The sequence below is a fragment of the Emydura macquarii genome, unplaced genomic scaffold (genome assembly GCF_026122565.2).
Source record: "Emydura macquarii macquarii isolate MOO-44397 ecotype Brisbane River unplaced genomic scaffold, CSIRO-AGI_Emac_v2 contig_2699, whole genome shotgun sequence".
NCBI lineage: Eukaryota > Metazoa > Chordata > Testudines > Chelidae > Emydura > Emydura macquarii.
Window position 1 is genome coordinate 2963095 of NW_027132836.1, and position 24103 is coordinate 2987197.

The 24103-nt window shown below is 71.4% G+C and overlaps 1 protein-coding gene across 2 annotated transcripts; it reads left to right on the forward strand.

Annotated features, from left to right (window-relative positions):
* Nucleotides 1-3597: 3597 nt before the first annotated feature.
* GIT1 (GIT ArfGAP 1) lies at nt 3598-23874 on the forward strand. 2 transcript variants are annotated; one of them, XM_067565891.1, is made up of 22 exons: nt 3598-3792; nt 11433-11566; nt 12224-12336; nt 12418-12523; nt 12943-13029; nt 13587-13717; nt 13972-14066; nt 14582-14624; nt 15199-15225; nt 15815-15863; nt 16170-16242; nt 18512-18609; nt 18935-19046; nt 19255-19382; nt 20073-20225; nt 20579-20806; nt 21378-21431; nt 22032-22118; nt 22429-22505; nt 22776-22958; nt 23340-23403; nt 23523-23874. In XM_067565891.1, the coding sequence occupies exons 1-22, from the start codon at nt 3741-3743 to the stop codon at nt 23733-23735; spliced, it is 2307 nt and encodes a 768-aa protein (XP_067421992.1). In that variant the 5' UTR covers nt 3598-3740; the 3' UTR covers nt 23736-23874. The 2 variants fall into 2 exon arrangements, with proteins under 2 accessions (XP_067421992.1, XP_067421993.1); XM_067565892.1 differs by lacking the exon at nt 15199-15225.
* Nucleotides 23875-24103: the final 229 nt, after the last annotated feature.

Here is a 24103-nt window from a genome sequence, read left to right on the forward strand (position 1 = left end):
CTGCCGTGTGTTGTTCCAGCCGCGAGCAAGCCTTTGTCGCAGACACCTCCTCCCGGCGGCCGTGTGGGAGCGCCCTGCCCGCTGATCTCAGTTAGCAGGGGCCGAGGGCCCTGCCCCCCCGGCACCTAAAAGAGCAGCCCTCCCTTCCTAAAGACTGGGAGGAAATGGGCATTTGTGCACCACAGCTTGGCTGGGAGCATCCCAAGGGCAGGTGCTAGGGACCAGCCATTAGCGTGTGGATTCTCCGGAGCAGAGCCAGTGCCTGTGCATTGCACAGGGAACGCTCTCCCTCCCCTGCGTTGCTGCGAGGGCCCACACCGCCGGCTGGCCTGGGCGTGTGCCACCCAAGAGTCCCTTCTCCCCCAGGCCAAGGCGTGTGTGGGCCCAGGGCTGCGGGCGAGCCGAGCGCGTGGCGAAGGGGCTGCAAGAGCAAAGATCCGGGGGACCCTCCTCCCCGTCCAGACACACCCTGCGGATGGTGTTTTCTTATTGAGCTGCCAATCTCTGCAACATCAAAAGACAGTTGGGCGGGGAGGGCGGGTATTAGGGGCTCACGCGTCATGAGCATGCGTTCTAGCCTGGGGAGGTATCCTGCAAGCCCACACACCGCGCCCTCCCCGCTCTCACAACAGGCCGGGGGGGGTGAAAGCCTCACAGGCGCTTTTCTGGTGCTGGTCCCTGTGCGTTGCCAAGCCCCAGCTGCTTGCGACACAGAAGTGTCACTCGTTGATTGCTGCCTCCTTCCCAGTGCAGAGGCAGGTGCTGGAGGGACCTGCCTGCTGCTCGGCCCCGATCCGCAGGGAACGTTCTCCGTCTACTGTCCAGGGCCTGGCCCTGAGGGGTGCTCAGCCCCCCGCCGTGCCTGCTAAGTCAGTGGGCTCTAGGGTGCTCAGCACTGCTGCAAAACAGTTTTCCTGCCTTCACTGCCCTCGGGATTCCCCGGCGCCGGCACAGGGTGAGGACAGACAGCTTTTCGGTCTGTGAGCTACTCGGGGCAAGGCTGACCTGCCTTGCTGTTTGTACAGCACCTAGCACTCTGCTGATTGGCCTCGGGCACTGCCCCAGGGTCAGATGGCAGTGCTATTGGGCTAGGTTCTGGTTGATTTCCCCCTTCTTGTCTCCCAGATGTAAGGCCCGGGGGCCATGTGAAATGAACTGCAATTATTGCTGGTGCGTTCGCTGGTCTGGGCTGTGAGCCGGGGTCATGCAGACAACAAGGCGGCTGTCTTTGAACCGCCCCAGAAAACTCTCCTCCGGCTCAGCATAGCCCAGAGGATGTCCAGGTCAAAAAGGGTTTTTTGGAGGCAGGAGTGAGGGGGGAGAAAGCTAGACGAGGGTCAGCCGTGGTTCTGGTAACGCCACCATCCTGCTGTCGCTCCTCGTTCTATAGCTCCTTCAGTGTGTCAGCTCCCAGTGCGCGCACCCGCACCTGGTGCTGAGCACAAGCCGGGCGAGGGAGAACGCTGCACCCTGCGGCTGCCACGGATCCAGGCCAGCTCTGTGCTTTGTTTAGAAACGAGACTGGCTGCTCCCCACCTCTTTAGGGCAGGGGTTCCCAGAGTTGTGGTTGAGGTGACGCACCCCCTGCATTTTGTCTTTTTGGCAGCCCACCGTTGGGTGCTTGTGCCCTCCATCCAGGCCCTGCGACTCTAATCCCCGGCCCAGTGCAGAGGAGCGCCCATGGGGCTGGCCCTGCACTCACCCTGCAGCAGGTGGCTCCTGTCCCACAGGGCTGGGCCCGGGTCCCTGCTTCGGGTGTTGTGACCTGGTGTGTGTGTGGGGGGGGGGGGAGGGAGGTGATCACAGCACCACTCAGGTTGGGCTCTTTACCTTTGCACTGGGCTGGGAGACGTGTGTGTTTGCTAACGGCCCTGCAGCCCACCTGGGAACATCCCACCACCCGCGGGTGGGCCAGGCCCGCCTTAGGGACGCACCGTTCCCGGCACGTGCCTGCTGCAGCTGTGCTCCGGAGGGACAGCACTGAATGGGCCCAGCGCCTTTCCTGACAGCAGCCTCGCGCTTGCTTAGTCATGCTGCGAGCGGCGTGTTGCAGAGCTGCTGGCACAGGGGGAAAGGAGCGGTTCTGTTCATGTGCTGGCGTCTCCCCGCCGAGCTGCATGCGGCCGGAGTCTGTGCAGGGCTCAGGGGCTGTTGTGCCTGGCAGCTGGCAGAGCGCAGGGGGGCAGTGGCTGGGCTCTGCTCCGCGCGTGAGAAGCGGCACCGACGGCTCCGGCAGAGGCAGAGACACTGGGGTTTCAGAGCCGGGCCCAAGCCACCACATTTGCATCTGCGTTGGAGCCAAGGGTCCATCCTGGCTCCAGGTGTTCCGAGCGGTGGGGTGGGGCTCGGCCAGCTATGGCAGAGGGGGCGGCTGAGGCCAGGTGGGGATGGTATGGGTGGGAGGGGCAGAGAAACCAAATTCCACTTTAAGGCTCAGCTTTCCCTGCGGTGCTTACCCCTCGGCGGCTTTATCTGGATTCCAGGCCTGGAGAGCAGGCGACAATGTGAGAAGGGTACTTAGGAAGGTCTCCCAGGCATGTGGGGGGCGGGGGAGCAGATAAGGGCGATGGGGGAGGGGGAGACGGCTGATAGTTTTACCTGGAAAGCTCAGCTCAGTGATCAGGCAGACACTGGGTGACTTTCATCATCATCTACATGACAGTAGCTCCTGGCAAACCAAGTCTCAGGTCAGGTCCCTGTTGTGCTAGGTGCTGTACACACAAGTGACGGAGCCAGTCCTGCCCCAGAAAGCCCCGGATCTGGGTGTCAGAGAGCAGAGGACAGGCCAGGTGGGTGGAACGGGCTGGAGGACCAGGTGACAATAGGAGAGAGTGGAGCAGAAGTCCCAGCTGGCCCATTCCCAGCCGGGGCCGGATGGGGGGTTCTGGGGGTGGCACCGCAGAGGGGGGTGAAGGAGGCAGCTTTACAAAGGATGATGGGGGGCCCTGGGCCAGACATCTTCCCATGCGGGTGGGGAGGGCCAGTCAGCTAGGCAGCCCCGCTTCTGAAATCCTGGACCAGTGAGCAGAGCCGACCTCAAGCCGGGGGGCCCAGACAGAGCCAGGCGCCGGCCAAGGAGGGGGGACAAGCCCTGGGCAGACAGGAGCGGCCGTGGGGTTCCGAGGTGTGAAAGGAGGCGGGTGGCGAGAACCCTGGACAGCGCCCCGAGGATCTTACACCCCCCCCCCAGGAGGCGGCCCCGGGGCCAGCCCGGCAGGCCGTGACGCCGCTGGGGGAAACTGAGGCCCGGAGGAGCAGGGGTGTGTCTCGCCCAGGAGCAAGGCGGCGGCAGAGACTAGCGCGGACCGGCCCCCGGGATCCCGGAGCTGGGCGCAGACCCCGGCCCCCCCCTGCGAGAAGGCAGCCGCCGCCGCCGCCGCCGCCTCCCGGAGGGGGGGGGGGGGCCAGGACCCAGCCCAGCGACGCCTCTCGCCCGGCCCCGGCCCTTGCGCGCTGCGGCCGCCGCGCCATTTCCTCCGGCGAGCCGAGCCGGGCCGGGCCGGGCTGGGCGGGGACCCACAGCCTGCGCTGCGCTGCGCCGCGCTGCGCCGAACCCCTCCCCGCGCAGGCAGGGGCCGGGCCAGCGCCGCGCCGCTTCCTGCAGGCGGGGACCGGACCGGGAGCGGGAGCGGGAGCGCTGCGCCGCGGGTGCGGGTGCGGGGCGAGCGGCGGCCGGCCCGCAGCGAGCCCGGCCCGGCCCCAGGCTGGCCCAGAAGGCCGTGCCCGCCTCGCCGCTGAGGATGTCCCGGAAGGTGCCGCGGGCGGAGGTGTGCGCGGACTGCAGCGCCCCAGGTGAGGGTGAGGGCTCCGGCCTGCGCGCACGGGGGGGCCTCGCCCGCCGGCCCCGATCCCCCCCCCCCCCGCACCCGGGCCGGCCAGCGAGCGGCGCAGTGCGGGGCAGTGTCGGGGGGGGGGTCGGACTGGCTGCCCCCCCCCCGTGGGTGATCAAAGGGGGGGTCCTTCCAGGATGCCTTTTGGAGCACCCCCCCCCCGTGGTGGCTCGGATGCGGAGCCGCCTGGGGGCTGTGGGGAAGGGGGGCGGCGGGGGGGGATGAAGGCGCAGGTGTGTCCCCGCAGGCTGCCCCGGACACGGGTGGGGGCCCTGGCCTGAGCTGGGCTCTGTGTCAGCTGCCCCTGCCCCCTGGATCCCCCCGGCCCTGGCGCCATCTGCACGCCAGGGGATGGGCTGGCAGGTGGGTCCCAGCCCGAATAACGCCTGGCTCGGGTCAGGACTGGCCTGCGCTGGGCATGTTTTCCAAACCCAATCCCGCCCCCCCTCGCCCCGTCCTGGAGCCAGCCCCGAGATCCTCAGCTCGCCGGGCCCTGGGAGGGGGCAACGTCAGGTGCGGTTGGCTCGGGCAGGAGCTGGGCCCGGCAGAGCAGGCCTGTGTCCGTGGTGGTGCCCGGCAGCCGGCCCCCGGTGAGGTCACTGCAAGGGGATCGGGGGCACTCCGGTGTCGGCAGGCCCCGTGCTGCGTCTTGCATGACATGCGCTTTGCCTGCCAGGGCTGCAGTGGTCCGCCTGTCTGTCCCTCGCCAGGCCAGGTGTCCTGGAAGAACAGGACTGGGTGGCTCGTGGTACCTCCCTTCCTGGGACAGGCCGAAGGGCCGGTCCTGCCAGTGGGAGGGTGGCCACCCGTAGCACCGGGGCACATGGGTTCCTTCCCTTGGCGAGCAGGGGGACCCTTGTCCTTGCCGGAGCGGCTGCGGGGAGCCCCGGCTGGGAAGGCAGCTCTCCGCTTAGCGCGGCTCCCGTCTCTCCCAGGGAGCGTGTGGGCTGGGAAGAGGCCGAGATGCCTGCCGTGGCTCTCAGTGGTACAGGGCCCCCCGGGGCCGCCCCTGGCATTGGTAAGCTGGTGCGATGCCCCAGCCCCTCCCAGCGAGGCGGAGCGCGGCCTAGCGCGCGGCCGGGATTCCTCGCTCTGGAAATGGGAACCCGTCTCTTCACTCCTCGTCCCCGGCTGGCGCCCGCGTGAGGAAATGAGTTATAAAATCCAGCGGGGCCGCTTCCTGCAGATGGGGGGGGGACGTGGGGGGCCGGGCCCCTCCCCTGCTGGAGGCGGGTGCGTGCCGCCGTTGTGAGCCTGGCGTAGGGGTGCGCCCGAGTTGTGCGAGTGCCTGGCACGCGCGTGCACTGGCGTGTGCGTTCCACGCCCTGCTGGCCCCTGCACTTCACTGGGAGGCTATAGTGAAGGGTCTCTGCTGCGGCCCTTGCGGGCTCCGTGCTGCTGTCTGTCTGTCTGTCTGTCTGTCTGTGGTACCTGGCGGGCAGGGCAGGACAGGGCAGGGCTGTTCCCCCCTCGTACAGCTGGGGGCATCCACAGGGGGTCCATGGTGAAGCAGGGACTTGACCCCTGGACCCATCCCTGCTCCTGACCACGACCCCTGGTGCCCGGGTGCTGCTGGCAGAGGCGGGGGCGGGGGCTGCCCCGGTTGCTGGTGGGCTGTGCAGGAACCCGGGCCTGCCCCCTCGGCGCTCGGCCAGGGCTGGCCTGGTGTGTGCGTGAGCGAGGGGCGCAGGGGGACCTCCTCTGGGCACTGCTGTGGGCGTGCCAGGAGGGGGTGATGCCAGGGCAGTGTCTTGCTGGTCTGGCGCTGTTAGCCCCGGGAGCAGGCTGGGGCGGAGGAGCTCCTGCTATGGGCACCCCGTGTTTCCAGCTGCTCGGGGCGGTTCCCGGGGGCCACAGGACTGGCACCGCCTTCCCCTGCAGCGTGGCAGCGCTGCCGGGGTGCTGCCCACGTGGCCTCATTTCCAGGGGGTCTCTGGGACCCTACGGCAGCCAGTGTGCGCACAGGCCCCCGCTGCCCTGCATGGCGGCCTGGGCGGCGGCCAGGGGATGCCAGCGCGGGCGTGAGCCCGGCTGCGCCAGGGGGGCGGGGGGCGGGGGGCGGAGTGTTCCGTTCCCGGCGGCGCCGGCGGGCCGCGAGCGCGGAGGCACAGATGCAGCTGGTCTGGCTGCCAAGGCCGCCTGTGCCATCTGCGTGCCGGGGAGGTGCCCACGCTTGTCCTTCAGGATGGGGGGCGGGAGCGGTGTGACGTGCTGGCTGGGCTACCGCTTCCCCTCCCCCCCGGGCAGGCCGCAGAGAAGCCCCTGCACGGGGTGGAGAGGGAACACGCTTCGGGGTGGGCTGCCCCCGAGCCCCCTGCTCCGCTCCCCCCGAGCCCCCTGCTTTACCCCAGCTGGGAGGGTGCAGGCGGCGCACACAGCCAGAGGGGAGCCCAGGCTGCCCACCCCGCTCCCCCGGGAGCCCCTCCACTGTGGGACAACCTGGGGGGCTCAGGTTCAGTGCCCCCCCTCACTGCCCCCCTCCCTGAGCACTGGGGGCCTCCGTGCCCCTTCCAGGTAGCTCTGGGACCAGCCCACCCCTCGCCCAGCAACATGGCTGCTCCGCGGGCCCCCCCCCAGCCCGGAGAGCAGTGCAGAGGCCGGTGTGTGTGTGTGGGGGGGTGCAGAGTCCAGCTTTACGGGGGGGCGGTCCTTGGGCCAGGCTCCTCTGCCCAGTGCAGGGCAGGAAGGAAGCGTGGGGAGGGCCTGCTCCATCCGCAGCAGCCACGCTTCCTCTGCAGGGATACCGGGAACTCGGGCGCCAGGGCCGGGGGCAGGCTGGGCTGACGCCCCACCCACCCCCCGGCATTCAGCCCCAGGGCCCCACGGTGGGCTGGATGCCCTGGCACTGACTGCACCCTGGGGACACGGGCAGGCCGGGCCCCCATCCCCATCGGCCCAGGCAGAGCCGTGGGTAAGAACCCAGGAGTCCTGCATTGCCCTGCAGTACCCACAAGGCCCCGTGTTCTGGCCTCTGGGCCCCTGCCGCAGGGTTTGTGGCCGGGGGGAGGGGGGATTTCTAAGGGCCAGGGGCCAGCAGCTGGTTTGCATCAACTGCCCAGTCCCTGTGGGTCAGACCCTCTGCTAACACTGCCCCCCAGACCAGGATCCCCCTTCCCCCATCACAATCCAAAGGGAGGGTGTCCCAGCCACCCGGTGTCTTGCTCGTTTCCTTCCCTGCCTGCTCTGCTTGGGCAGAGGGGGTGGCCAGGTGTTTGTGTAGGTCCTCCAGAAACAAGAGCTCTCTGGGAGGGGGCTGAGTGGCTTGTTATGGGGCGTGGATTGGCAGGGAGGCTCCCTGCGTGCTCAGCGCCCACCCCACGGCGTCTCTGCAGGCTGTGCGGCTGGGGGTGCCCTTCCCTGGGCCCGGCTGTCTCTGGGGGCTGCCTTTCCCCATTCAGCAGGTGTGAGCCTGGCCAGGTGGGGCTGCCCCCTCCCTCCCGTTGGCGAGCAAGCCGCGTGGCTGCCTGCCCAGACCCTGCAGCCCCAGCCATGGCTGCCGCCTGGCCTTGTTCAGTCGGAGCCTGCTGTGGGGCCCTGGGGCGTGTTGGGGGCTGATCGCGTGGCCGCTGTGCTGCTGAGCGCCCCGCGCTGCCTCACTCCTCCTCTGGCCCCCACAGTCGGGCGTGTTGAGCTGCAGAGACCGGGCAGGACCTGGCACCTGGCTGGAGGGCTCCTGTGCTAAAGGGTGTGGTGGGGGGGGCGACGTGTCCTTCCTGACCCCTTGCGCAGCCCGACCCCTGCATTATCCTGGTGCTTTGTCCTGTATCCTGAGCAGCAGGCTCCCGGCCCTTCCCCGGGGCCACCCCTGGGCCTGCCCGCCTGTCACAGGGCAAAAGGCTCCCGGCTCTTCCCCATGGGGCGACCCCCTCTCGGAGGGCAGTGGGCCCATCCTGGCCTTTCCCGGGCAGGGCTGAGCGTCCCAGAGCTGGCTGGCCAGCGGGCGTGGACCCTGCCGGGGGGAAGCAGCTGGCTGAGTGATCCTCGTCCTGCGGGGCCCTGCCAGCCGGGAGGGGATGGCGGCAGGCTGGCTGGCTGGCTGGCTGGCTGTCTCACAGCGCAGGGGGTTGGGACAACCTGGGGGCTCAGGCTGCGCCTGGGGGAGGCCTGGTCTCGTGGGCACCCTGGCACTGGAAGGTGCCGGCCTGGCTCGGGAATCTGGCTGCGGCTGCCACGGATGCTTTGTCCTGGGCTAGTCAGGCCTGTCGCGGCCGCCCCTGCCAGCCCCCTCCTAAACCTCCCTCTCTGGGCCACAGGGGCTGAGCCCGGGGGTGCTGCCCCAGCGCCTGGACAAGCGGCTTCCCCACCGCTGGGGGGCCCGGCTGGCGGTGACCCGGGGCTGTGCTGGGGCCCTGCGGATGGGCCCGGGGGCTGGTGTGCGAATGGCCCAGCTCGCAGGGTGTCGAGCCCAGACCAGCTAATTGCTGCCCGGGCACCGTGGGCTCTGCGCCGTGGCTGGGCGGGTCGCGGTGCGCCGGGCTGTGTCCTGCAGGACACGCTGCCCAGGGAAGGCTGCGCGGTCTGGTTGGCAGCGGCTGGGTGGGGCGGTGGGAGCTGGGCTGGGGTCTTTCCCCTCGGCCCGTGTCGGGCTGGGCCGGCCCCGGGCTGTGCTCCGGGGGCCTCTGCCGGGACCCCAAGGGCTGCACGCTGGTGTGGGGGGGCCACGGGAAGCAGCCGCCTGTTGCTCTGGCTGTGGCAAGGACACTATGTCCTTGGCTTTGTGCAGCAGCGCGGGGGAGACGCAGGCCGGGGCCCGGGGCGCTCGCTGAGCAGAGCTGGTGCCTCAGCTGCACTTCCTCGGCCCGCGGCCCTGCGGGAGCCTGGCTGCCCCCCAGCCTGCTGAGCTGGGGGCAGCGACCGGCTCTGCGGGGAGCCTGGCAGAGGCTGACCTCAGACCCCGGCCGCTGACCCCGGGCGGCACTTGGCAGCCTCCTTCGCTTTGCTAATCGGGCCCTTTGAACTTTGCAAGCAGCATTTGCATAAGGTGCCTCTCAGCAAGCGCCTGGCCTGGGGTGGGGGGGCGGCAGCCTTAGTGTGCCCCCCCCCCAGAGTTAGAGGGAGACGCAGCCCTGGGTGTGCGGGGGGGGGGGGGGAAGCCGAGTGCTGGGACAGCGAGGGGCTGTGGGTCTGGACTGAAGGGCAGTGGTGGAGCTGGGGGGTGGTTCCAGCACATGGGGGGGGGGCCAGGGCCCCCCCGGCACTGAGCAGGGCACACACGGGGTGAGCCGTGGGCCCTGCGGTGCCTGGCGCTGGCCGGCTCCGGCACAAAGTGCTTGGTCTCGCAGGGACCCTTCTGCGGCTGTCGCGACCCCCGGCCCGGCTCCGAGGGATGTGGCCACCCCACCCCCACCCCAGCTGTCAGTGTGATGGGGGGGGGGGCCTCGTGGTGTGCACCCCCCCAGGCGCCGCTCTAGCCAGCGGCTCCCCTCGGCTGCCCTCCCCCCTTCCCAGCCGGCTCCGGGACTCGCCCCGACCCGCGGGAACCAGCTGGGTTTGGGGGGGCTGCAGCGGGCGGTGGGGGGGCGCTGGGCGCTGACTCACGCTGCTAGAATCCGGGCTGTTCACGACGGCTGAGTGGGGGGGTGGCGGGCGCTGGGCAGAGCTGGGCCAGTTTGGCAGGTCAGGGCAGAGTAAACGTACCCTCCTCCCTCGGGGGCAGTCCGGCCGGGTGTCAGCACAGTGCCTGGGAGCCCCCGCCGTGGGCCCGGGCCCCCATGGGGCCAGCCCTGTGTGAACGCAGAGGAAGAGCTGGGGGCTGCGGGTCAGCATTGAGGGGCCCCGGTGTGTGGTACCCGCCAGCCGCTGCACGCCCCAGTCCGTGGGCTGGGGGTGGATTCCCTGCCCCCTTGCTGGGCCGGGCGCAGTGGGGCAGTGCATAGCGCCGCGGGCTGGGCGAGGGACGGCTGTGGCAGGTGGGGCCCGGCCTGGGACAAGCTGCGGGCCGTTCCCCTAGTGAGGGCCCTGGCCGATGCCCGGCCCAGACTCTGCCGCGCGTGAGGGCCGGGCCGGGCGCTGGGCTGCCCGTGGCGAGGGCCGTGTGCCCCTCAGAGCGGGGGCGGAGAGCGGAGCCGCAGCCGGTGTCTCACACGGCCCTTTGTTCTCGCCCTAGCCCTGGGAACAAAGGGCTCCATTCCGGCCCGGCTGGGGGGAGGGGCTGGTGATACTGGGGGGGAGGGTGGCACAGGGAGGGTGGGGCGTGGGGCAGGGGGCAGTGGGGCTGTTCCCCTGGGAAGGGAGCAGTGGCACAGCGCCGTGGGGCACAGCGCCGTGGGGCAGGCTGCCTGCTTGGTGGCCTCTCCTGGAAGCTGGGGGAGAGGCGCAGGGGCCAGGCGGGTTTCTTTGCCCACAAGAGGCCGGAGTGGTCTGAGCACAGGACTGGGGGCCATCCCCCCCCAGCAGCTGAGAGCTGCCCCGGCCGTGGCACTCTGCACCCGGGGCTCTCCGTGCTGCTCTGGGCTGCTGAGCTGCCTGGCACGGTACGTGGGCAAGGAGCCGGGAATAGCTCTGCGTGTGGGAGGCTGCCGGGTGGGGGCGGGCGTGAAACCTGCCGGGGTCTGAGCCAGCAGACCTGCTCCGGGATCCGGGATGTGGGGCCGACTGTGGGCACAGATCCCCCTCTGCTGTGGGGGGCATGGGGCAGCGACTCGCTTGTCTGCCCATGGGGGGGTCACCCCGTCATGTCTGGAGAGTGTGGGCCCCGCACCCTGGCCCTGAGCCGTGTCTCTCCCCTGAGTCCCCTGTTGGGGGAGGGGCTGGGGGGGCCGTGGCTGCAGCAGCCCTGGGTCTAACCCAGGGAGGGGCTCGGTGGGGGGATGTCTGGGCGGGCGCTCCGAGCCCGGCCTGTGAGTAGGCGCCAGGAGCCGAGTGGCTGGCGTTAGGGGATGAGCCGTGGTCTGGTCTGCATTGCCCGGGGGACATGGGCAGGGTGCCCGGCTCCTTCTGCCAGGCCCTTCCCCTCTGGGGCAGCGAGCTCTGGGTGCGAGGGGAGGGGAGGTTTAACTTCCTCGCCCCCTGGCTCTGAGGGGTGCGTGGCCAGTGCAGTGACTCCGGCAGGTCCATGGAGCGCCCGGCATGGCGGCGGTGCTGGGCCGCAGTGGATGGGCAGGTGCCCACCCTGCTCTGGGCACGTTCCACAGGGGCGGGGGTTTGTGCACTGACAGCCGGCCGGCCGACCTGAGTTGGGACGGGCCCTTGTTTTTACACAGTTTAAAACCAGGGCCCGGGTTGCGGCCACCTCCCTCCCCGGCTCCGTCGTGCCCGGCGTCCGGAGCCGTGCAGCGCGGCCAAGCGCCTCGTGTGCTCTTTGTGGCAAGGCCAAGGGCCCGTGAGGCAGGTCCCCCCCCTGCCAGGCTGCCCCCCCCCCGCCCAGCAAGTGCCCCGCGTGGTCCAGCCGCCGAGCCCCGGGCAGCTGGCCCAGGACGCTGAGCAGGGTCCCGCGCCGCCCTCCCTGCCTGCCGTGCCGCTGCGGCCCGCGAGGTCCGCGGAGACCCCGCTGTGGCTGCACGGCGTCAGTCGGCCCCATGGTCCCCGCCGGGTGTGCCAGGCCCACGGGAGGGGGAGTGGAGCCGGCCCTGTCCCCCCCTAACCGATCTCCCGCCCCTGCAGACCCCGGCTGGGCCTCCATTAACCGCGGCGTGCTGATCTGCGACGAATGCTGCAGCGTGCACCGCAGCCTGGGCCGCCACATCTCCATCGTCAAGCACCTACGCCACAGCCCCTGGCCCTCCACACTGCTGCAGGTGGGTGGCCGAGCCCCGCGGTCCGGGGGGGGGGCGGGAACCCGGGTCTCTGTGCGGCCCGCCGGTGTCTGAGCGCGTCTGTGGCTGAGTGCTGGCGTGTATGGCTTGGCTTCCCCGCTGTGCCCTCTGTGCCGCCCCCGCCCCGCTGCGCCCACTGCGCCTGCTGCCCCACTGCGCCCACGGGCCAGCTCCGTCCCTCTCTGTCCTCATGCCTGCTGCTGCGCGCCCCTCAGCCGTGCCCCTCCTGGGCGTGACGTGGCTCTTCCCAGCCCATGCGCTGCCCTCTCCTCCTCGGCTCTGGGGGCGTATCGGGGCCGGGGCTTCCCACGGGCGCGAAGGCTCCCGTGCGGACGCGCTGGCCGATGCAGCATCTCCGGGAGCAGCAGGGGCCGTGGGGCTGGCCCTAGGCTTGTCCCGTGTGACGCCAGCTGCGGCTGCTGCCTCCTGCTCTGCCGGCCCTGCCTCCCCAGTGGGCTCGTGGGTGCTGTGCCCGCGGCTTCCTGGCCTGACCCACCCCCCCGCCATCCTGACTCACCCCCCCTCGCTCCTGACCCACGGCCCCTGCTAGCCCAGCCCTGGCTCTCCAGTGGGCAGAGCGGGGGCTTGGCTGCCCAGCCCCGTTGACGGGCGGGCGCCGGGCGCCGTGTGTCTCCGCAGATGGTGCACACCCTGGCCAGCAATGGCGCCAACTCCATCTGGGAGCACTCGCTGCTGGACCCGGCGCAGGTGCAGAGCGGGCGTCGCAAGGCCAACCCTCAGGACAAAGTGCAGTAAGTGCCTGACCGCGGGGGGCGGGCGGGGGGAGCCGGCCCGTCCTGGGGCCACCCTCACCCTGCTCCCTCTCCCCGCAGTCCCACCAAGTCGGAGTTCATCCGGGCCAAGTACCAGATGTTGGCCTTCGTGCACAAGCTGCCGTGTCGCGATGACGACGGCGTCACTGCCAAGGACCTGAGCAAGGTAGGGGGCAGGTGCGGCTCGGGGGGGGGGGGAGGGGCAGGTGACTGAGCACACGGCCCAGCCCCCAAGGGGGGTCGTGGGGGGTGCGGTGCCTGAGTGGGCTCAGGGGGGCGTGTCCAGGCCCCTCTCTAGTCCTGCTGCCTCCGCGCCCGGCACTGCTGTGGGGCAGGGGGGCGCTCCCCGGGCCGCTCTGTGCCCTCCAGTGGGGGCTGGCCCACGCAGGCAGCTGAGCAGCCCCAGGCGGGCTGGGAGTGGGGCTAGAGGCTCCTGCCTTCAGCACCGGCAGGCCCAGGTTCCAGTTGTGGGTTGCCCAGACCCAGGAGCCCCCCGCTGAGACCAGTCCCAGGGGACAGACCCCAAGACGCTGGGATGGGAGGGCAGCGGGCCAGGCCGCTGACGCTCTGCTCCGTCTCTTCCAGCAACTGCACTCCAGCGTGCGGACGGGGAACCTGGAGACCTGCCTGCGTCTGCTCTCGCTGGGCGCCCAGCCCAACTTCTTCCACCCGGTGAGGGCCTGGCTGGGCGCCTCTGCCCAGCCGTGGGGCAGGGGGCAGGGCGCCTGCTCTGGCCCGTCCTGGCTCATGAGGGCAGCAGAGATCGGGGGTGGCCGGGGGGGGGGGGGTGTTGGTGGTGCTGGCAGGTCGTGGTTCCTGTGCTGGCTCTTGGTGGCTGGGGCAGGGCTGGCAGATTTGGGCGCCGGGGGGCAGCAGCCTGGCATGGTGCCGGGGGTGCTTTCGCTGCAGTGTGTGTGTGTGGAGGGGGGGGTTCCCGGTTCATTGACACAGCAGGGGTGTCTCGTCTCAGCCCGACACCAGCCCAAGGGAGATCGGTCTCTAGCCCGGCATCGGGCCACCGCCCCCCCCGGCTGCCCCAGTGCAGTGGCTGCCCCGGGCGGGGCAGAGACGAGTGACTGCAGGGGGCGGGGGTAGCCCTGCAGCCCCTGCGATCGGAGCCCCTCAGTCCCAACCCGCAGCCCCCCGATGTCCCAGTCCTGGTGGCTTCCTAGTGACTCGGTGCTGCGTGCCAGCTGCCCCCGTCTGACTCTCCCTTGCCCGGCCCCTAGGAGAAGGGCACCACCCCGCTGCACGTCGCGGCCAAGGCTGGGCAGATCCTGCAGGCTGAGCTGCTGGTGGTGTACGGCGCTGACCCGGGGGCGCCCGACGTGAACGGCAGGACCCCCATCGACTACGCCCGGTGAGTGCCGAGGGGCTGCCCCAGCTGGCTGCCCCCGTGGGGTGCCCTGCCCTGGAGGGACCTCGCGCCAGCCTGCTCCGGCCATCTCGGGGCCCCCTGGGCAGCGCAGGGGCGTCTGCATGGAGCGTGATGTGCCGGGGGCCTGGAGCCTCTGCCGGACGCAGCCGTGCACCCAGCGCAGAGCAGCTGCGCCAGTCCCCGGCGGGCAGCCCTGCCCTGCGCCCGTGTCTGAGCTCGGCCCTCTCGCCCTGCAGGCAGGCGGCCCAGCACGAGCTGGCCGACCGGCTGGTGGAGTGTCAGTACGAGCTGACCGACCGGCTGGCCTTCTACCTGTGCGGCCGCAAGCCAGGTGAGTGCAGCGGCTGGGGGAGGGGATGAGGTTTGGGGGAGGGTCGCTGAGGGAACGCGAGCAGAGGGGCAGGCGGGCGGGTGCTGTTCTGCCCCCCTGGAGGGCTGCCTGTGGGGCCCTGGGGCAGCGCCGGGCGTGGAGGGGGGCTTTGTCTGCAGCCCTGCTGGGTGCCCTGCTGGCCCAGGGCGACGCGGCCGCTCTCCCACGCTTTGGCACTGACCCGCCGGCTGCCAAGGGAGCGTTAACGCCCCTGTGGGCGAGGCAGGGCCATCGGCAGCCAGGGCCAGCCGAGGATTTGCCGCCCGGGCGCCTGCTGCCGCCGGGCTGGGCCTGGCATCGCGCCCCCCGCCCCTGCCTGTGGGTGTTCTGGGTGGGAGGGCGGCCTGCGTCTCGCTGCTCCCTGGTGGGAGCCCTGGGGGCGCCGCTGGCTCCGTGCCAGGCGTGGGGCGTCCCTGGCCGGCCTGGGGCAATGCTGAGGGGGGAGCCCCGCTAACGATCGATGCTGTTTTGCACAGACCACAAGAACGGGCACTACATCATCCCGCAGATGGCAGACAGGTGAGTGCCTGCCTCTGCGCCCTGCTCTGCTGCCGGGAGCCTGTGACGCCCCCCACCAGGAGCAGGGAATGCTGCCCCCCCCATGCAGGAATCGCACTTCGCTCCCCCTGCCAGTGCATCACCCGGTCAGCCGAGCTGAGCCGAGCGCAGGGGGTCGGGAGGGGCCAGCAGCATCGTCCCTCCCCCAAGCCCGCCCTGCCATGCACGCTGGGGGGGTCTTTGCCAAGGGGACACCTAGTGCCCGCGCCCCCTCCAGGACCGGCGCTGGGGGGCTGTAGCAGGGACCATGGCGCTCGCGCTGCCCTGGGCACTGGAGCCTCCTGGCCAGGGCTGCAGTGGGGCTGGGGGGGGACTGGCTGGCAGGGAGGAGAAGGGTGTCCCGGGGCCAGATCTCGCTCTCCGCTCCCCCGGGTGCGTCTCCTGAGCAAGGCCTGTGTCTGCGTGTCTGCCCGTGAGCGCGCCGCGTGGGGGCTGTGGGGCGGGCTGTGGGGCAGGCTGGGCGTGGCCGGCTCCGACCGTGTTTAACGCCCTCCTTTATCCTGTTCTTCCCTCCGCTGCCTTCTCCGGAGCGCAGGGCGCGCCCCAGGTGCATGGCGCAGAGGTATTGTCCGCTCCGCTCTCGCCTCTGTAGCGCCCGGGTGCCACGCGCCCCTGGTGCCGCCGGGGCCCCGCTGGCCTCTCTCAGCCGCTGGCTCCTGGCCTCGATGTGCAGCAGGCGGGTTGGAGCGTCTCTCGTGGCCGGAGGGGGTTGACAGCGCTGGGGAGAAGGGGCTGTGGGGCGGGCACCTCGCCCACCCACCCTCTCCTGACCTGCAGCCCTGGGCTCCCACCGCACCCAGCTCTGCCCGTGCCCCTCACTCCCGACCGGCAGTCCCTGCTGTTCCTTTCCTGAGCCTGTCCCCTTCGCCCTGCCCGTGCCCCTCATCTGGCCCTCGCCGCCGTGGGGCCGGGTCGGTACATCCCGGCTGGGGGGCCCGGGCGAGCCAGACGCTGTCTGTGGCCGGAGCGGCTTTTGCTGGTGCAGCTTGCCCCTTCGCCAGAGGGCTTGCCCAGGCTGTCGTGCTGCGAGCACCCTGGCGGGGCTGTGTGTCTGGCCGGCGGGGAGGTGTGGGGCCAAGGTGTGGGGCCGGCGGGGAGGTGTGGGGCCGGCCCTGACCCCTGCTGTTTTGTCTCCCCCCGGCCCTGGGCAGCCTGGACCTGTCTGAGCTGGCGAAAGTGGCGAAGAAGAAGCTGCAGGCGGTAAGTGGCACTGGCTCCATGGGCTCTGGGCCCCCCTGCTCCAGCCTGGGCCCCCAGCGGGGGGCGGGGGTGACCCTGGCCTGCAGCAGCTGCCCCTTGCAGACCTGCTGCCCTGGATGGGGCGGCCCCTGGGGCAGGGCTAAGCCCAGACCCCTGGAAAACCCCCCCTGCAGAGCCCTGGTGCAGAGGGGTGGGGGGGGCCTGCAGCTCAGCCCAGGCAGTTCCAGGCCAAGGGGCCGCCCCAACTCTGTCCCCACCCCCCAGACTCCTCCTGCCCCCCGGTAACCTCCTCATCTCTGCCCCCAGCTCAGCAACCGTCTCTTCGAGGAGCTGGCCATGGACGTGTACGACGAGGTGGATCGCAGGGAGAATGATGCCGGTGCGTGGGGGGTGCTGGTGTGTGGGGCTGGTGGGAGGCAGGGGTGGGTTTGTCCCAGGGCCTGTGCCCAGCTGTGGGCCCTGGGGTGCTGTGTGGGGGGCTGCCCTGATGGCAGCTGGGGTGCCCAGTTCCCTGGGGAAGCCAGCGGCAGGTGGTGCCCAGACCCCTGCATCCTGTCCCGAGGGCAGAGCATCACGGTGCCCTGGCTGGCAGGGCGCCTGTGGCTCAGGGAACCCCCCCCCCCCGGGGTGGGCGCCCTGCCAGGGGCTCGTGGGAACGTGCAGGGAAAGCCGCCCCGGCGCTCTCCCTTGCTGGATACGGGGCTTTGGGGGTGGCCGCAGCTGGTGACTTGAGGGTCACGGTGCAGGGGCCCCCTCCCCGAGCTGCCTGCGTAGGTGGTCAGTGGGGCCCGGAGACCCTCCGCCCCACTCCGCCAGGGGCCTGCCCAGCCCTCGCCCTGCGCTGGGGACCCAGGTCTGCCCCTGCGGTCTGGCCCCTCGGCTGGTGTGGGGCCCAGGGGGAGCCAGGCCTGCAGCCCTTGGGGGCTGGGGACGCTGCAGGGTGGGGGCAGAGGCGTTGAGCCTGGTGCCGGGGATGGGACAGGGCACGGCTGGTATGAAATCCCTCTTTCAGGGCCGAGTGTCCCCAGGCATCCCTGCCCCACGCGGCTCCCCGGCGCCTCTGACTCGCGTGGGGGACCCAGGCTGGTCAGGAGCCCCCCGCGCCCCTCCTGGCTGAGGGGTGCCGCTGCTCATGCCCCATGGGAAGTGCCCGGGCTGCCCGGTCTGTCTGCAGCGTGGAGGGGCCGGGAGCTCTCTGGTGCGTGGGGCAGGCCACGGTGCCAGCGCCCAGGGCGGGGTGCCCCTGCGCCAGCCGGGGTCCCTGCTGCTCCGCCCTGGGGACAGCCCCTTCCCGGGCGCAGGGAGGCGGCGCCGCTGGGGCCAGGCCGGGGATGTGGCTCAGACGCGGAGAGCAGCCGGCTGCCTCCCCCCTCGCTGGGCCCGCCCTGCTCATTCCTTGGCTCTCGCCGGCCTGCTGGCTGGGCTGGGCTGGGCTGGGCGCCGGGGGAGGCGCTCCTTGCTGCAAGTTGCTTCCACAGGCCGTGGGCTCCCGCGGGCAGCGCAGCTGGGGGCCGGGCAGCGCTCGAGGTGGGTCCGGGGGTTCCCACGCAGGGAGCGGCCGGCTGCATCCCGTGGGAGGCCCATGGGGCGGCGCCAGGCCCTGGGTGCTAGCCGTGGAAGGGGGCCGGGAAGGGAGGAAGGCGAGGGCGGCTGGGGGGCATTGCTCTCTTCCCTCCGGGCTTGGGGGTTTGGGGCTGGCGCCCCTGCCCGGCCCTGGCTCCCCCCCACTGTGTCGGCCGCTCTCTGCACGGCTGAGCCGCTGTCCCGGCCCTGCCAAGCCCCCTGGGCCCCGTCTCCTTTCGGGAGGGGGCTGCGGGCTCTGCTCTCCCCCCATGGCGGCCTGACATCAGTGCTTGGGGCTGGGCCTCGCTGCCCCGCATCTCTGCTCCCCGGGGCGGACGGGGGCGGCCTGGCCCCAGAGAGGCCCAGCTCCTGCAGAGCGAGGCGGAGCTCCTGGGATCGCTCCGGGCGGTGCCAGGGCCAGGGCGGCCGTCCGGGACACGGGTGAAATCCCCCCCGGGAGCTGGCCTCGCATGCAGCCGCCAGGGCTGGGGCCACGTGACTTTGGGGGGAGCTGCCCCCCGGTGCAGACGGGCCCTGGGCTCAGAGCGGAGCCATGCAGCGGGTGGAGGGAGAAGGGCGCAGTGAGCACAGCGGGGGGGGGGGGATCCCCCCGCCTGGCCTTGTTCCCGCTGCCACATGGCTTCACGGCTCGCGCCGGGCTGGAGCCATGCCCAGGCTAACGGGGCAATGCCAGCTCCTTCCTCTGCCCCTCGGGCTGCCTCCTGCTGGCCCTTCCCCGGGCCGCCCGCACCGAGATCTGCCCTGCGGCTGGGCTCTCGGGCAGGGGGGGCTCACTGGGGGGGGGGGGGTTCCGGGTGGGATTCCGAGGTTGGCAGGGCTCCTGGGTTCAAATCCTGATGTCGCCGGCTCCCTGCTCCCCAGGCTGGTCCAGGCCTTCTCCGAGCCCCAGTTTCCCCCGCTACTGCTGCAGGGGGGGGTCCAGAGCCGGCTTCAGTGCAGCGTGTTAAGCTCCCCCAGGGCTGGGGTGACGTCTGGTGCAAGCACGTGGACGGGGCAGCGCCCCCCATGTGTGGGGCGGGGGGGCGTTGTGGTGCCTGGTAACCGCTCCCCGTCTGCTCCCGCAGTCTGGCTGACGACGCAGAACCACAGCACGCTGGTGACGGAGCGCAGCGCCGTGCCCTTCCTGCCCGTCAACCCCGAGTACTCGGCCACGCGCAACCAGGTACGGCCCCCATCCCCCCCGGCCTGGGCTCCCTCGCCGGCCCCTGGCGGGTTAACCTGGCCCCTGGCTCTGGGGGCCAGTCACTGGGCCGGGGGGCTCAGAGGGGTCCCTTTGCACACCCCCAGCTCCGCTGGTGCCCCTCAATCCTGACCCGCAGCCCCCCATGTCTCGGCCCCCTCGCTGTCCTGCCCCCACGATCAGCCCTCGCCAGCCCCCAGCTGGGACAGGAGGGGAGAATGGCAGGGACACGGGTGGGGGGGGGCAGTGTAGGCGGGGGGGGGGGGGGGGGGGCTGCAGCACACCTCACCCCGTCTCTCTCCGCCAGGGGCGGCAGAAGCTCGCCAGGTTCAACGCCAGGGAGTTCGCCACCCTGATCATCGACATCCTCAGCGAAGCCAAGCGACGGCAGCAGGGCAAGAACCTGGTGAGCCCCACAGGTGAGTGAGGGGGGAGAAGAGACCCACGGGGGGGGAGCCGGTTTGCTCAGCGGCGGGGGAGGCTGGCCGTGTCCCTGCTGCCTGGGGGGGCTTGGCTGGGGCTCGGCGTGGCCTGGCTCCCCGGCGCCTGGCCGGCCCCAGCCCTGTGGCTAGCTGCCCTGCTGCCTGTGGGTGCTGAGGCGCCAGCTGCCCCCGTCTCCCCCCCCAGACGCCGTCGACTACCCGCCCCGGAGCCAGAGCGACCTGGACGACCAGCACGACTACGACAGCGTCGCCTCTGACGAGGACACGGACCAGGAGCCGCTGCGCAACGCTGCCCGCAACAACCGGGCCCGGGTGAGTCCCGGGGGGCAGGCCGGGGGGCGGGTCTGCTGGGTGCAGGGAGGGGGACGCAGGGAAGGTTTGTCAGGCTGGCGTGAGTTTGTCACCCCCGACCCGCAGCCCATCCCACCCACCCCCCGCCGTCCCAGCCCTGGTCTCCCCCCCACCCCCAGCTCACCTGGCCCCCCCAGCCCAGTGGGTCTGAGCCGGGGCAGCTGGTGGAGTCAGACCAGGCTCGGCCCCTGCGCTTTCTGCATCCTGCCTGGCCCCGAATAGCTGGGCTGGCTCCTCACGCCCTGCCCAGCCCCAGGCAGTGAGCTCGGGAGGGGGCTGTGGGAACGGGGCAGGCCCGGAGCCGTGTCTGCAGAGCTGGCACTAGGGGACCCTGCGGCCGTGGGGCGGGACCCTCTCAGCGATGGGCTCCCTGCTCTCAGGATGCTACGGCCCTGCCCCTGGCAGGGGGAGTGGAGGGGCCCATGCTGGGCCCTGCCCTGCTCCGGGACGGGCCCCTTCAGCAGGTAGCTCCCCACTGGTGCAGGCTGGGGGGTGGCAGGCGTTGGGGGGGGGGGACAGGGACCACACAGCTTGTCTCAGCAGAGTGGTGCTGGGAGCGGGGAGCCAGGGCTGCCCTGTGGTTGAGGGGCCAGGGCTGGTCCCGGCAGGGCGGCGCGTGGCGGGCCCCGTGCTCAGTGGCTCTCCCCGCAGAGCATGGACTCCTCGGACCTGTCGGACGGGCCCATCACCCTGCAGGAGTACCTGGAGGTGAAGAAGGCGCTGGCGGCCTCCGAGGCCAAGGTGCAGCAGCTCATGAAGGTGAACAACAGCCTGAGCGACGAGCTGCGTCGGCTGCAGCGTGAGGTGGGTGCTGGGGGGTCCCTGGCCCGCCCCCGCCCACCCCCCAATCGGTGAATCCCTGGCCCCAGCAGGGAGGGAGTGAAAACGTGCCCGGAGCAGCTCTTGGCTTGGCCAGGGGACCGAGGGGACCTGGGCCCAGAGGCCTGGTGATGGGCAGGGCTGCGATCGTGGTGATGGTGGGGAGCAGGGACCCTGGGGGCATTTGTGGGTCCGGTGCCGGGGGGGGGGAGGGTGTGTCTGTGGGTCCGGTGCCGGGGGGGAGGGTGTGTCTGTGGGTCCGGTGCCGGGGGGGGGGAGGGTGTGTCTGTGGGTCCGGGGTGCTGGCGTTTCCTCAACGTGCTGCTCCGTCCCTCCAGATCCACAAGCTGCAGACGGAGAACTCGCAGATCCGGCAGCCGCCGGGCCCCGTGCACCCGGGGCCGGCCCCCAGCGAGCGCACGGACCACGGCCACGCCGCAGCCCTGGCAGCCGCGCACCGGCGGGACCGGCAGGCCTTCTCCATGTACGAGCCGGGCGCTGCCCTCAAGGCCTTTGGGCAGCCCGTGGATGAACTCGTCAGCCGCCTGCAGCCCTTCCACGCCAGCGTGAGTCCTCTGGGTGGGGGGCAGAGCCGTGGGGGGGCCAGGCCCACACCCCCGTCGCATCATGTGCCCTTGCTGCCGACTCTGCCCGGGCCAGCGTGCCTTCTGCGGGCGGGGCCTGCCCTCCGGGCATTCCTTTATCACGGGCCGGGCCGTTGGAGCTCCGTGGGTTGTCGCGTGGTCGCCTGGAGCTGCCCTCCTGCCCTGCGCTCTCATGGCCGCAGCAGGGGGCAGGGGGCCAGTCCCCGGACTCCTGGGTCCTAACCCCAGCTGCGAGGCGCTTGTCTGTGTGTGAACGGGCCTGTGCCGTGCTGGGCGGCTCGGCCGGGGCCGGCCCTGCTTGTCAGTGGCCAGAAGGCTGGCTGGGCTCACCCCGATGGCCTCCGAGCGGGGCCGGCTGGGCGCGCAGCCTCCTGCAGGGGTGGCGGGCGGGAAGGGCTGTGGGCTCGGTCGTTGGGCACCCTGCGGGAAGTGGTCCCTGCATGGGGCACAGAGGCCCGTGGGCGGTATCGTGCAGGGCTTGGGGGGGACGGTGGCCGGGCTCAGCCGAGGGTAACGTTTGGCGTGTCCCTAGGAGGCGGAGGACGATGCGGGGTACTCCACGCACATCCCGGCCAGCATGTACCGGGTAAGTGGCAGCTCTTCTCTGGGGCTGGGAGGGGCCGGGGAGCCATGGAGGGACCCATGTGCTTGTGGCTTGTGCTCCCTGTTTTGAGTGTAATACATGGACCCCCTCTGCCCGTGTCCGGGGAGCGAGTCCCCTCTGCTGGCCCCGTGGATTACGCTCTGCGTGCTGTGCCGGTGCCGGCCCGTGTGCTGGCCCTGCGTCTGACCGGGAAGTCCCACGTCGGGCGGCAGTTGAAGGGCTGCGATGGCATAGAGAGTCTCTGCTGCCAGCCCGGGGATGTCCTCTCCCCGCCAGTGTGCCGTGTGTGGGGGCAGCCCAGCCGCGCCCTGCTCGTGAGTGTGTCCGTGCAGGGGAGGGCACGGCACCGGTGGGCATGGTGCTACCAGCCAGAGCCGCTGGGCCGGCCGCCGTGGAGCTGGGGCGCCAGGAGAACTTGAAATCGATGGCGCTTGGCGTTCCCACGGGCCGCCCGTCCGTCTGGGGGCGCGCGGCTGTCTGTCCGTGGGAGGGCTCCCGCAAGGTTGCGCCGGGCGTATCGTGTCTCCGTGGGGCTGGGGACCTTCTGTGCCCGCTTGCCCCGACCCGCCCTGTCCCTTTCAGGTCCGGAAGGGGGTGTCGGCCTCGGCAGCGCCCTTCCCCCCGTCCTCACCGCTGCTCTCCGGCGCGCAGGACGGCGCCCGCCACATGGTGACGTACCCTCACTCCGAACCGCGGGAAGGCAGGGTCCTTGGGCGATCCTGCCGTGGGGCAGAGGGGAGTGGGGGTTTTAACCCCGCAATGCTGGGGTGCTGGGGGTGCCAGCCACGCCCAGCTCCACCCATCACTGGGGCAGATCCCAGCCCTGCACCCCGGGCCAGGGAGCGCTCTGCACCGGGAGCCCCATGACGAGGCCTCCGTTGCGGGGATCCCCAGGCCCTGAGGGGGAGGGGGTGGCGTGCACCCATGGGGGCAGCTGGGGGTGGAGCCTGCACCCGACGCTGCCCCATCCCCCTTCTAGCCCAGCAAGCTGGACCGGCACGGCAGCGGGGCAGACAGCGACTATGACAACACGCAGGCTGGCGAGGCGCTGCTCAGGTGAGGGGCGGGGCCTGTAGGGGCAGGGCCAGGAAGGCGCTGTTCAGGTGAGGGGCGGGGCCTGTTGGGGCGGAGCCAGGAAGGCGTTGCCCAAGTGAGGGGCGGGGCCCCACGCCCACGCGGGCGGCAGAGTGCTGGGCTCCAAGCCTGCACTGGTGCCCAGCCCCGGGGCAGGTTTTGAGGCCAGGGAACGCCTCCCATCTGCCTGGCACAGCCGCTGCCCTGGCTGGACCTGGGGGCTGCCCCTGACCCAGCTCTGCCCCCCTGCAGCGTGGAGGGGAAGCGCTTCCTGGAGCTGGGGAAGGACGACGACCTCCACCCTGAGCTGGAGCCGCTGGACGGGGAGCTGGACCCCGGCCTGCCCAGCACCGAGGACGTGATCCTGAAGACCGAGCAGGTTACCAAGAACATCCAGGAGCTGCTGCGGGCGGCCCAGGAGTTCAAGCACGACAGGTGGGGCCGGCAGGGGTCGAAGCAGGGCGGCAAGGGGACTCAGAGTCACCGGCCCTAGAGAGCCGAGCCTCCCTTTCCTGGCCAGGGCCCCACGTTCCTGCGGGTGGGGCGGGATCGGGGGGGCACACCCTGCCAGCCAAGGACCCTCTGCACTGCCGGTTGGTCGAAAGGCTCTGCCTCACTTTCCCTCGGCCTGTTGTGTGCTGCTGCCGCTGCCTATCCCCCAGAAGTGGCTGCACTGCTGGGGGGTGCTGTGCTCGGGGGGTGGGTGCTCTGGCTCCCAGTGGCTGGGCCAGGCGTTTTCTCCACTTTGTGTCTGCCGGGAATTGGGGGCTGCACTGTGGGGCGGGGCCAGGCCTAAAGGCTCTGCTTCCTCTTCAGCTTCATGCCCTGCTCAGAGAAGATCCACTCCGCCGTCACCGAGATGGCCTCGCTCTTCCCCAAGGTAGGAGGGGCCCGACTCCCTCTTGGCTCGTGTCCGTCCTGTGCCCCCTGCCCTCCTGCCTGGCTGTGGGGCGGGGCGGGGGGCTCAGTCCAATGCCTGTGTCTCTGCCTTGGCTGCAGAAGCCGGCCCTGGAGACGGTGCGCAGCTCCCTGCGCCTGCTCAGCGCCAGCGCCTACCGCCTGCAGAGCGAGTGCCGCAAGACCATCCCGCCGGAGCCCGGCGCGCCCGTGGACTACCAGCTCCTGACGCAGCAGGTCATCCAGTGTGCCTACGACATCGCCAAGGCGGCCAAGCAGCTGGTCACCATCACCACCCGTGAGAAGAAGCAGTGAGGCCTGGCGCCCCCGCGCGGCGTCTCCCCCCCCCCCCCCCCCCCCCCCCGGCCTGGCCGCCCGCGGCCCAGCTCCCTCCCTCGGCTTCCCGGGCGGCACCTCCACGGGCAGGCTCTGCGGGTGGGGCAGAGCGACCCGCAGCGCCTGAGCACGCGCCGTTCCCGGCCCCCGCCCCGCTGCCAGTGTCCCTGCGTGGGGCAGAGCGCCACTCCAGCCGCGCCGCCCTGCGCCCCCATCCCACGCGGCAGCGCTGGCACCACAGTGACGCCCTGCGAACCGTCACAAATGGAGCCGCCAGGAGGAGCCGGTGCCAAAGGCCCAGAGCCAGTCCCTGGCCGGGCAAATAGCTCTGGGCCCAGCCCTGTGAG

What these genes read in the sequence shown, in the direction of transcription:
- GIT1 (XM_067565891.1), top strand. Translation starts at nt 3,741, where the DNA reads ATGTCCCGGAAGGTGCCGCGGGCGGAGGTGTGCGCGGACTGCAGCGCC. An exon ending in CCCGCAACAACCGGGCCCGG is followed by an intron (nt 19,383 to 20,072) that starts GTGAGTCCCGGG and finishes CTCTCCCCGCAG; the next exon opens with AGCATGGACTCCTCGGACCT. An exon ending in CAGGAGTTCAAGCACGACAG is followed by an intron (nt 22,959 to 23,339) that starts GTGGGGCCGGCA and finishes CTTCCTCTTCAG; the next exon opens with CTTCATGCCCTGCTCAGAGA.